The following is a 12048-nucleotide window of genomic DNA, read 5'->3' on the forward strand; positions in this document are numbered from 1 at the left end:
ATTTAGCCTGTGATAGCCTCGAAGAAATTATAGAAAGTCTAATAAAACTGTCTCAAATAAGCAGACATGTCCATCACCATGTGACTAAATTAACCTCAAGTGAACATCTCCTTAAGGATTCTGCTCCTCCGATGATACATCATTAAAATACATTCAAATATTTCTAGGCAATCCGTAGGAATGAATACTGCCAGAGATTCGATTTCTTTCTTATATGACACTGGAGAGGAATTGCCCTCTTGACTGATTTGTAGTCCTTTACATTGCAGCTTTAACACAGCTGATGTAGGACAGGATCTTACAAATTTGAGAACTCATTATTATGTTAATATAAACGCCAGCATTAGCCTGGAGAAGTATATGTGGGAAATGCATCCAATATATCAAACAATGTATAAGGGTGATGGAACAAGACATTGGTTACTTTTGCAAATTGTCTGGGGGAAACCAGAGTCTCAGCCGATATAACAATCTGAATCTAATTTCCTGTAATTTCCGCTGATTATGACAATGACTGTAGAGGATAACAAACAAAGCATTCCCAGAATTGTTACATTTTCCTTTAAAATAGGAAAACCTTGTAAAGGTTTAGTAGGAGAAAACAGAAAGACAACAGGTCCATCACACAGTCTGACCAGCTTGTCCTCAGAATCAACAGTTTTTACTCCCGCAATACTGATGTCTAACACAACCCACCCCAGTTATGTCCTCCTGCAATATCATCCATCATTAATACCTCGCTCTTTCACTCAGCCTGCCACAGTGACTTTCGTATATATCATTGCCTTTCTGAACGGTCACGCCTCTTACCAGAAGATTCCTTGCTTTTAATCTCATCTACAGCAAAGAAAACCTAGCTGGTTTAATGTCCCCGAGAAACCTACGTTTTTGTAACTTCAATCACATAATGGAAGAACGGTTTACAGACCACTGTACAGAAGATCGCAGCTTCTAGTCCCAAAGCCTTCTGGTCATGATGCAGTGGTAAGTTCCATTTTTGTTTTTACCCCAAACTAGTTCAGAAAACTTCATTTTCTTCTGGAGAGATGAGTTTTGGATGAAAGGTTCCAATTCAGTCGTCCATGAAGAGCTTCTGTCCTCCTTTGTCACATATCCATATTTCAGGTTGTTAAAGACACATCGTAGAGCCACTTGGTGGAACCAGCATAAGTGTTCATGTGTTAGAAAGTATAATCTAATATATATATATATATCATGTGATCAAGGCCCAGGTGGGGCTGAAATGCGTCATGGCAGAAATGCAGGGCAACTAAATACATTTTTGACTACATAAGGAACTTTGGGTCCGCGTTTGTCCGTCCGAGTGAGAGTAGATGTTTTGCGACGAAGCCAGCGAGAGAGAGATATATATATGTGTGTGTGTGTGTCTGTGTATATGCATGTATATATGTGTATATGTATGTATATATATATATATATATTCAATATTGTTTTTTTTACGTTTCTGCTCGATAATCCAAAGTCTACTTCATTATATGTATCAAGTCCACCAATCTCCATAGTTGCACCTTAGATGTGTCTGACCATCTTCAGCATTTCGTCAGCAGGCAAACTCCTCAAAGTTCCCTTGAGTCGGGTGATGAGGCAGCATGTTCGGTGTGAATCCTAGGCTGTCGGAGTGACTCTGCAGTGTGTCGCACGTGCTCTGAGACCGAGAGGGAAACAGCCCAAAAAATAAAAGATTGAGAACAAAAGAGAGACACAAGGAGAAACAATTAGAAGAAAGGAATCCATGGTAGTAGTTTACTTTTGTTTTTGCTACAGTTTAATAAAAACTGTAACACACAGAGTGTGAAATCGTTTTTGCAGCTTAGCTTGCAAAGCTCCTATTTTCTACTTCTGTGTCACAGTACATTACCAAACACACTTTATAATGTGCAAATGTCTGTTCAGTGCAAAGTCATTGAAATAATGAATGCTGAAAGCACTTGGGACTCAAAAACGAAGAATGGCTGGTATTTAGGCAAATAATGTGTTTTTACAATAGTTGGAAGGGCATGAGAAACATTAACCACCCTGTCAAGTCAGACTTTCCTCTAGCAATCCTGCAATAAATACCCTTTGTTGCAGTTCACCTGTGTTTGAAAAGCATCCAGTAAGCTTGCATTTGCCTGCATTGTGGGAAGGCATGCTAAATTTGTCATAATCTCTTGGTATATATAACAAACTTTTCCTATGCGCCCACAGAGCGGAAAACTAGCACTTCTAGTGTATTCTGCTCCAGAGTAGAATTTGAGGAAAGTATAAAATAGTTGGATCAGTGAGAATGAAAACATGAAACATAGCACATCTTCTTAATTGTTATATTGAGTACCCCCCTCTTCACCTAGTTCAGAATAAATATTTTATACAAAGCAGATGTATTCTTGTTGCCTTCCTTACCACCTGTAAGGAAAAATAAGATGCTGACAGGCTGAATCAGTGGCATATAGTGAAACCCTAAACAGAGCAAAGGAAAAGAGGCCCCAAGAAACAGAACAAGCTTACAAAGGTTTCACCACAAATTTTGTAAAGAGCTAAATAAGTTATTGATTTGTGCAGTGTGAACATATAATTAGCCCTGATTCCTATAAAACCAGGAATAAAGAGCCACTGTTATGCCACACATACTTGCTCATATCCCTGCCAAGTAAATCCATAATGCTGGCATCCTGCAAAATGGATTTGTACATACATGACAGAAGAACTTCACCAACTATTTAAATATAAAAAAATTTAGCGGGAGTAGACTGTCCAGACTCAAAAAACCGCACAACAGCAAGGTAAATCAACCCTGCTTATGGTGTGCAAAGGTATTGACATGCAGTGTGCAGTGAGGAAAATGTCCTACTAGCTAAGGGAATAAGTAAAGTTCTAGCAAAGGAGGAGAAAAGCCATGTATGGTATGAGAACATTCTAGAGTTCAATTGAGCCTATCAGGGTATGTAGCAGCTCCTTTATCTGCCTTCCTGGAAGAACTCCCTTCTGCTCCTCATTAATTAAAGACCCAGCAATTTTTCCTAAACGAGCTGTTAGTATCTCTGTAAAGATTTTGTAGTCGCAGTTCAGTTAGGATATTGGGCGATATGACTGGCACTGTGTAGGGTACTTACCTGGTTTTAAGACAAGGGAGATGCCACCCTCTTTCCAAGACTCCGGTAATGGTGAGTTGCCCCTCAGCACTTCACTGAATACCTCTAGCCAGACCGGAATTGTCACGTTAGCTAGCAATGTATAGATTTCGTTCGGAATCACATCTGGCCCGGCTGCTTTCCCATTTTTTCAGTTTTTTAACGGCAGTCAGAATTTAATTTCCTGTTATTTCCTGATTCAAATATAGTTGGTCTTCAGTACTCAGTTTTGGTAATTATTTTTCTGAAAGCCAGTGATCTAACACAGCCTCATGCAGCACAAGATCATCACAATATAAGTCCTGTAAGAATTTGGTAAAAGCCGGCTTTATCCCTTCCTTATTCTCCACAACCCTATCCCCATCTTCCAGCTTGTTTTTCCTAATATAATTACATGACCTGTCCATCCTGGTCTTCATTGCCAGTATTTTCCCACATTTCTCTCTTTGGTCATACTTGTGCAACTTACTCACTTCCTATTTCTGCAGCAATTTCCCCTCCATTATCAGTCTAAACTTAAGTTGTAGGTCCTCAAGTTTTCCAACAAAGCTTTCTTTTATCACCCCCTGGAAGTGCCCTGACTTCAGGTTGGCTTCTGCTACCGCAAACTGATCTTCGAGCAAAGAAATCTGCCTCTTATCTGCTGTTACCAATGCCACCGAGGCACTCCTCAGGGACCCCCTTAGCCAAGCTTTAAAAGTGTCCCATACCACATATGTGGGGGATGAAGCTAAATTCCATTTAAAGAAATCAGCTGCATCCCCCTTCTATCTTACTCATTGTATCTGTCTGCAGAAGTAACCTTCTATTTAAAGTCCACCTCCTAAGACTCAGGTTTGAGGGGAGTTTAATTTTTAAACATATTGGAGCATGGTCAGATAAATGGATAGATAGGTAATCAACTTCTTTAAGTTTTTCTACTTCTGACTCTTCCTTGAAGAAATAATCAATCCTGGAATAATGACTGTTCTTTTTGCTATAAAAGGAGTAGTTCTAGAATTTTCTTTAACCCTGCGCCACACATCGCATAAATTCAGGTTATCTAACATAGTTAGGAGATAAGCTTTTACTCTGGGTGAACTAATTTGAATGCGGGGTGAAGCTCTTTCCAGGTTATTTAAAAGAACATTAAAACCTCTACCCATGATTAGTGGAGCTTCAAAGTCTAACAATCAAGAGCACAGGTTGTTCAAAGGTGTAATATCATCTTCATTTGGGCCATGATAGCTAGCTAGGGTGTACAAAGTCCTGCCAGTTTTAACTTCCGCTATTATCCATCACCCTCCTTCATATGGCTGGAATCTCAGTAGCTCCACCTCTGAATTTACCTTAATTATTATAGCAACACCTTTAGTACAGTTTTCTGATCTGTAACTGCAACCTTATCTACCCATATTTGCCTTGTAAACAGCGCTAGACTTTTTGTCCGTAATAAGTGAGTTTCTTGAAGCAAAAGAATCGTAGTTGGACTTTCAGATACTGAAGAACCAGGCACTGCCTTCTTTTGACCCTCAAGCCATTCACATTCCAGCTCATAATATCTAAAAATTCACCCCCTTGCGATCTCACTTTTCCCCCAATTATCCTCTATCGAAGACCTCCCAGCATCTCTTGAACCCTCCTAATATGAGTGATGACTTATTTTTTCTTTTTCCCCCTATGCTCCCCACTACATGTGCAATCCCCCTGGTAACCCATCCCCCTACTACCTATTGGCCAATTTGAACTGCTACCCATGGAAATCCTTGCTTCAACACAGGGAGCTCCTCTATTGATAATAACCCTCGACGCAGCTAAGGCCTTCGACTGGGTAAACTGGAAATAACTGATTGAGACTCTAAAAGCGTTCAGTTTCAGCAAGACATTCAGGGAGGTCCATAGGAAATTTTATAGGGCACCTCAAGTGCAAATATTAGTGAATGGCAGCCTCACACCCCCGTACAGATAGGAAGGGGAACTAGACAAGGGTGCTCCCTATCACCGATCCTTTTTGATTTATATATTGAGCCCCTGGCACTAAACCCAAGGCAGAATAAGGAAATAACCCCCTTCACTGTAGGCTGCTTCTCTAGGAAGCTGGCTTTATACGCCGATGATCTGATTCTATTCACCTCCGACATCAATCAGGCTCTCCCAGAATAATTGGCAGAGGTGCATGCATTCAGAAAGATGTCTGGATACGAGATCAACAGCAGCAAGACAGAAGTTATGGCTTGGAACCAAGATGTCCATGATGTTAGGTTATCAAAGGAAATAAGATATCTAGGTGTAACAATACTGCAAGAGTTAGAAGAACTCCCTAAAGTGAATTTAGTGAAAGTCTTTAAAGAGGATGACAAGACCTTAAAGAAATGGCAGACTCTTCCGCATACCTTGTACGGGCGGATTAACTTGGTTAAGATGTCTGTCTTGGCCAAACTCTCTTACCTGTTCGATAACATCCCGCTGAGTTTGACAAGAAGTTTCTTGCGAATAAACAGGGATGAATCTCACCATTTATTTGGGCAGGAAAGGGGTTTAGACTTTCCTGGAAGAAGCTAAGAAGGAAGCTTTTACATGGCGGTCTGGGGCTCCCGGACTTCCAACTGAATTGTTGGGCATACCATCTGAAAAAAGTAGGATGCTTTTACTAAGACCTGATGGCACACCTGTGGGCCATATGTCTAAAACTATGTGGGTTGATACTGCGGCTGGGGGCTTCATGTACAAATTTGGGCCCACCACATTTTTAAAGAAACTTCAGCTGAAGGTTTGAAGGCAGCAGCAAAAGTATGGCACGAATGTTGCTCTCTTTTGCGTATCTCCTACTATAGCAAATTGGCCCCAGTTTGGGACTCTCTGGGAACTCCAGAATGGCTTTTGGATGGTCTGCAAAAACCCTTGAAAACCTGTGTAATAACACATTGGGGGGAGATAGTGGAAGGGGATAGATGCCTCTGCTGGGACGTTTGGAGAAACCTGACGAATGACACATTATTGAGGTTCAAATCCTATCAAATATCGGCTTGGTGTAAAAATCAGCAGTGGTTAGTCCCATCTGATAAATCAATGGAGAAAGACCTTCAAGACCCAAGATCTAGAAAGAAGGAGGTGGCTCTCTGGTACAGATACCGGTTCACAGCAACAGAGGAAAGCATGAGAGCCCCTTATCTGGTTTGGGAAGATTGCTTGGGAAATGAAAAGCTGGAAAATGTATGGCAAGTATCTTTAGACATGCTTTACTCTGTGATTAAGTCCACTCCATTAAGGAGAAGACATTTCTCCACTCTACACAGAATCTATTGGTCACAGCTGAAGCTGTCTAAAATAAGAGGTGCAGGGGAGGCCAAATGTAAAAGGTGCGGAGATCAGAAAGTGGACAATATCCACATGTTCGCAAGCTTTCCAGCTCTGGAAAAGTTTTGGGATAGAATGGGTAAGACAATGACGGACATTTTGGGTCGCAAAGTGAAGGTAAGACCCTCTTTAATTCTGTTTGGTATCATGCAGCCAAGACTTGGATCGGAGGACTCTCTGAACCCTCACCATGAGTTAATATTTTACTTAATCCTTCTGGCAAAAAGGGAGATATACAAAAGGTGGTCAGGCTACACCTCTTAAATGGAGAGAGTGGTGGAATTCAGTGAGATTTTTCAGAGATCTTGACCAAAAGATTAACCGGTATAGGAAAATGCCTGAGCACAGGTTATTCCGGAATTTATTGGACTATTAACAGAATGATAATGAAGTCCAATTAATATACCTCTTGGTCGGCTCATGATGTATAGCGCGGGTTGATAACCCCCAGTGACATCGGCTGAGATTAGACCCCCAAGATATAAGCAATTGGGACAGTAGCGATCAGGAGGATGCGTATCTATCTGAGGTAATATGAGGACAAAAAAAAAGAGAACATTCTAGAGGAATGTACCTCACCAAATGCCCAGGTAAAATTGCTCTCGTACATAAACCCAACACTACTGAAAAGAAACTACAGATAAAGATGGAATAAGCACATGAGAGAGGGGATTATGAACAAGCAAAACCAGCAACAGGAACCTCATTCAGAAAGAGATGGATAAGTGAAACAGAGAAAGGAAGATGCAACAGAATATCCCAAATATTCAACCGTAAAAACACAGAGTTTACAACATGAAGAGTACCAAAGGGGGTGTAAATAGTTCTCCTTCCCTGAAATAGTATTGTAGGGGGCTTAGCCTTTTCACAACCATGGTGAATACATGCTCAATGTGGGCCACGGAGTGTGTGAAAGACCACAGCAAAAACCTAAAGCCAACTAAATTTGTAAGGAAAGAAGAACAAGGGCAAATCAACTAAACAATAAAATAATTTGAAAGTGCTAATCACCACCTCTGAAGCCTGGATGCACATCCATTAAATGTTGACATTACTGAACTTTTTTACTAATCAAAAGCGTGACAGGTGTTGCATGGAGTGGCATTGTGTAGATTACAGTAGTGCGGTGTAAAATGCAGTTGCGTGGAGTACAGTTGTGTCAAGTGGAGTGAGACTGAATAGAGTGGATAACCATAACAAAAAGAGGCAGGGTAGGGATACCTTCCCCTACTAGGCCCTTTGGGGGCGACCCAGAGGGAGCTCCCTTGGGGCCAAAATACAAATGAATTTGTCATTTGTTTCCATGATTGTGCAGGATCACAGGAAGAAAAAAACAAAGGAAATATATATATATATATTCAACAACCAGGTAGCCCCATGAGCTGCACTCGAGCCAGAGAGAAGGTTACCAGCCTTTATTCAAGGTATGGACAAGCAGGTTAGCCAGTGTAATAGTCACAGTGGAACAGAGAGCCTGGATTGAGGACTGGCATGTGAGCTGGGGCTCACGTTTGGGCTGGTATTGTGACAGGAATCAGCGCACCATTATTAAGGTTGGAAATACCTGTGGCACTACGATTCCCATAAGACATATGGAACGTGAATAAGGGGCGTGACATTATAAAAGGAAGTAACTGCCCGCCAAGCGCGTACTTTTCCTGAATGCCTCTGATGAAGAGATTGACTCGAAACGTGTCAGGCGAAGGCTGTCTATTACACTGGCTAACCTGCTTGTCCATACCATGAATAAAGGCTGGTAACCTTCTCTCTGGCTCGAGTGCAGCTCATGGGGCTACCTGGTTGTTGAATATATAATATATATTCACTTAAAAAACCATAGGTTTCACACATGTTATAGTTAGCTGGACATTTCACTCGTAAAAAACCAATGAAATTCCCCCGTTATAGTTAGTGCAGGCAACTATAACTCACGCGACCGCAATCCTCTGCTGATGACGTCAGATATTACATCACTGATGACATATGTGTCTTTATGAAAAAAAAATATTTGTAATATATGTATAGCTAGAGATTAATGGAAGAAGACATGGGTAAATAAGTGTCTAAATACAGTGATGTAATATCTGACGTCATCAGCAGAGGATTGCGGTCGCGTGAGTTATAGTTGCCTGCACTAACTATAACAGGGGAATTTCATTGGTTTTTTACGAGTGAAATGTCCAGCTAACTATAACATGTGTGAAACCTATGGATTTTTCAGTGAATTTGTACGTTTTTTTAAATGCTAAGTTATGTATTTATAAAAAAAAATTTTTTCAGGTTTTTCACCGTGCGCGCATCGTTTACATATTTAAACATTACTCACTAAGCCATGTATTCACTATGATACACTTAATCAGTCAGTTACACAATCAATTTTTCAAAAACAAATCATCCATTTAGACACTTATATACCCATTTATTCTTCCATCGACCTTGAGATATACATATATAAAACATATTTAATTTTCAGAAAAACACACATTCACTGGATGATGTCATCAGTGATGTCATCAGTGATGTCATTTGAGATGTCATCAGTGATGTCATGAGTGATGTCACTGACCATGTCATGAGTGATGTAATATGTGACGTCATCAGCAGTGCATTGCGGGCGCGCGAGTTATAGTTAGCTGAACTAACTATAACGGGGGAATTTCAATGGTTTTGTACAAGTGAAAAGTCCAGCTAACTATAACACCCCTGAAACCAATGGTTTTTTCAGTGAATTTCTGAGGTTTTTTAAATGCTAATTCCTAACTATACCGTGCCTGAAACCTATGGGTTTTTTCTGTGAATTTCAAAGGTTTTTAAAATGCTAATTTCTAACTATGCCTACAGAGATAGGACATGTGAAGAAAGAAGAAAAAATGCACAGAAAGAAAAAAAAGAAGTGCAGAAAGAAGCAACAGAAGTCCTCAAAAACGAAGAAAAGTGCAGGAAGAAGGATAACGTGCAGAAAGAACAAAAAGAAGAGCAGAAAGAAGCCTTGTTGCAAAATCATCCTGTACCCTCAACTTTTTCAGACGGATACTGGTGGTAACTGAGTCTGACTAAGCAGTCCTAGAGCCAGTGCTATGTTAAAAGACACTTAGAATACAGTGAAAACACCTTCATACACTAGGGAACAGTATGCGTTGGGGTCCCCCTGTGATTAGCATGACCTCCTCTGTAAGCCCCTAGTATATAATAGGGCAGGGGGATTAAAACTACCTCTTAAAACAGGCCACAGGGCGTTTTTGCACACGTCACCTGAGGCCCCGTCCCCTCCCTTCACCACTGTGTGAACGCGCCCTGTGGCTGTTCTAAGTTGAGAGATTAAGTCCCCTTGAATCCTAAGGGTCCCTAGGGTCAAACTAGACCACTAGGTACTTCCAGCAAGCGCCACAGAGCTGCGTTGCAGAGAGGTGTAAAAAGGGGCTTGGCCTCAGAACACCTGTCTGCAGCACAGCTCCCTGGCGCATACTGGAGATGCCTGTTGGGCTAGTTGGCCCGCAGGGACCCTCAGTATTGAAAAGGAATTAATTCCCCAACTTACAACTCGCCAGGGGGCGAGTTTGCAGAGTGCTGCAAGGAGGGGGCGTGGCCTCCGGCACGATGCCAGTCTTTTATTTATTTTAATTTTGTAAGAAGGGGGGCTGTGTGGTTCCCCTTCTTATTCTAATTTATTGGCCCTGATGACCCCATCCCCCAGGGCCTGTCTCCTAATTATATTTTTTTGACCCCAATCCCCAGGGCCGGCCACTGTTTTTTATTATTTTAAAAAAATATATACTTATAGACACACCTAGGACATGCTGGACAAACCGTACGTACCTATCACCATGACGATTTGCGTGATATTCATTAAAAGGCGACTATGCATGCAATGAATCCATGTGGAATGTATTTACACCACTAGTGAAGCTCTGACATGTCTGATGCCCTACCGTGCCTAATCCCGGTAGACACCCTTGTCGTTTATTTATACAAACATGGGTAGCTATTGACGGGCACATTTAATACACATGCACACCAAGCCATTCAAAGGGGATTCGACAAAAATTCGACCAAAACTATGCAAGAAACCCCCATCACGGTTAATAAAACACACATCCACTGCCGGATGTGTAATACTTTTTATTTTACTCTCTGGAAAGGGGACGAACATCACTTGAGAGTCACAGCGCGCTCCTGGCAGAGCCCAATGCTGTGTTACACCCACCATTGCCTGCCGAGTGCCACACACCTCTGTGTTGTATTCCATCTGATAGTGCGTATGCTACGACACTCTCTAGCCCATGTGCACTGTAACACCACCCTGTGAATATGCCATGCCACACTTGTCTTCGCACGGGTTATATTGCCCCATCTAACGTGCCTTCCTCGATGCCTATGTTATAACGCACAGTGCTATGCCATACATATTACAATCTGGGATCCATATCTTTGTCACAGTGCATATGCAACGTTACACTCTCCAGCACATATTTTATATTACAACTTTAGAGACTAGTTAGATTACACAACACTGCCCTGTGCATATTACACTCCAAGGCGCATATCGCATAGCACGCGCTAGTGCCTGTGCTATCTCGCGCTCTCCAATGAATCTGTCATTGCGCACAATGTATTGCATATTATATTTCACGCCCGGTTCATCTTATATCACACTTTTTGGTGCATAGTTTATACCATACACTATATCTAGTTTTCATTTTTAATCGTGCTCTCAGGACTATGTTCTATATAACACTGTGTTCACCTACCCTTTTCACGGGCATTACATTTTGCGATAGGGGGTGGAGGGTCATGGGGTGTTTTTGCCAAGTGAGCCCGGAGTCACAGTCACAAACGTCCTCTTCTTCCTGAATAAAAGTGAGATTATGCTGCATACTTGTTCATATTTTAAGTAGTTCGCACAGACACACGTTTTAAAAACAATAAAGTTCCTAATACCCGCCTTCTCTGAACAGTTACCTTGCTGCCCCATCCCCCTCCTCCCTATCCTCTGTTGTGTGAATCCATGGACTAGCCTCCTCCCTCCTGCCATGCATGGTCTGATGTGCTGCCACTGCCCTCAATTTAGTATGATGTACCAGTCCACTCCTCCTGCCCTCCATTGCCCAATTCTATGCCCCATCATTGACCTCCTGCTTAAACTCTGTGCTTAGCTTGCTGCGCCTATTCTCCTTCCCCCTGCCCTCCGATGTCTTTGTGCATGCCCCTGCTCCATCCTTTTTGCCCACCATGTTCCATGGACCTGCCACTCCTATCTACTCTGACTTTTCTGTTGAGCTGCCACTCCCCTCCCACCTGCCTAGCATTGTCAGATGACTGTAACCTGTCCCTGCCACCTCCACCCTGCCTGTCCACATGCCATGCCCCTATCCTTTTCCTCCTGTCCTACATGGTCCATTGTACTGCCACACCCTTCTGCCCTCCCTGGTCTGTGTGCTACAACTGCTCCTCCTGCCTGCCCCGTGTGGTCTGTTGTGAGGCCCCTTCCCCTGAACTTTCTTGTCTGTGCACAGGTCCTGACCCTCCCTTCTATCCTCCATCGTCCTTTGTGCATGCCCCTGCACCCTCCTTCTTGCCCATC

The 12048-nt window shown here is 42.2% G+C and overlaps 1 protein-coding gene across 1 annotated transcript in view; it reads right to left on the reverse strand.

Moving 5' to 3' along the window:
* Positions 1 to 1523: 1523 nt before the first annotated feature.
* The window catches only part of LOC146789820 (acid-sensing ion channel 1C-like), a 632040-nt gene continuing 621515 nt past the window's right edge, over positions 1524 to 12048 (reverse strand). Inside the window, exon 10 of the mRNA XM_085632177.1 lies at positions 1524 to 1666. Within this exon, the coding sequence (XP_085488303.1) occupies positions 1562 to 1666 (105 nt within the window). The 3' untranslated portion in view covers positions 1524 to 1561. The remainder of the gene's footprint in view (positions 1667 to 12048) is intronic.

The sequence above is a fragment of the Triturus cristatus genome, chromosome 10, assembly GCF_964204655.1.
Source record: "Triturus cristatus chromosome 10, aTriCri1.1, whole genome shotgun sequence".
Lineage (NCBI taxonomy): Eukaryota > Metazoa > Chordata > Amphibia > Caudata > Salamandridae > Triturus > Triturus cristatus.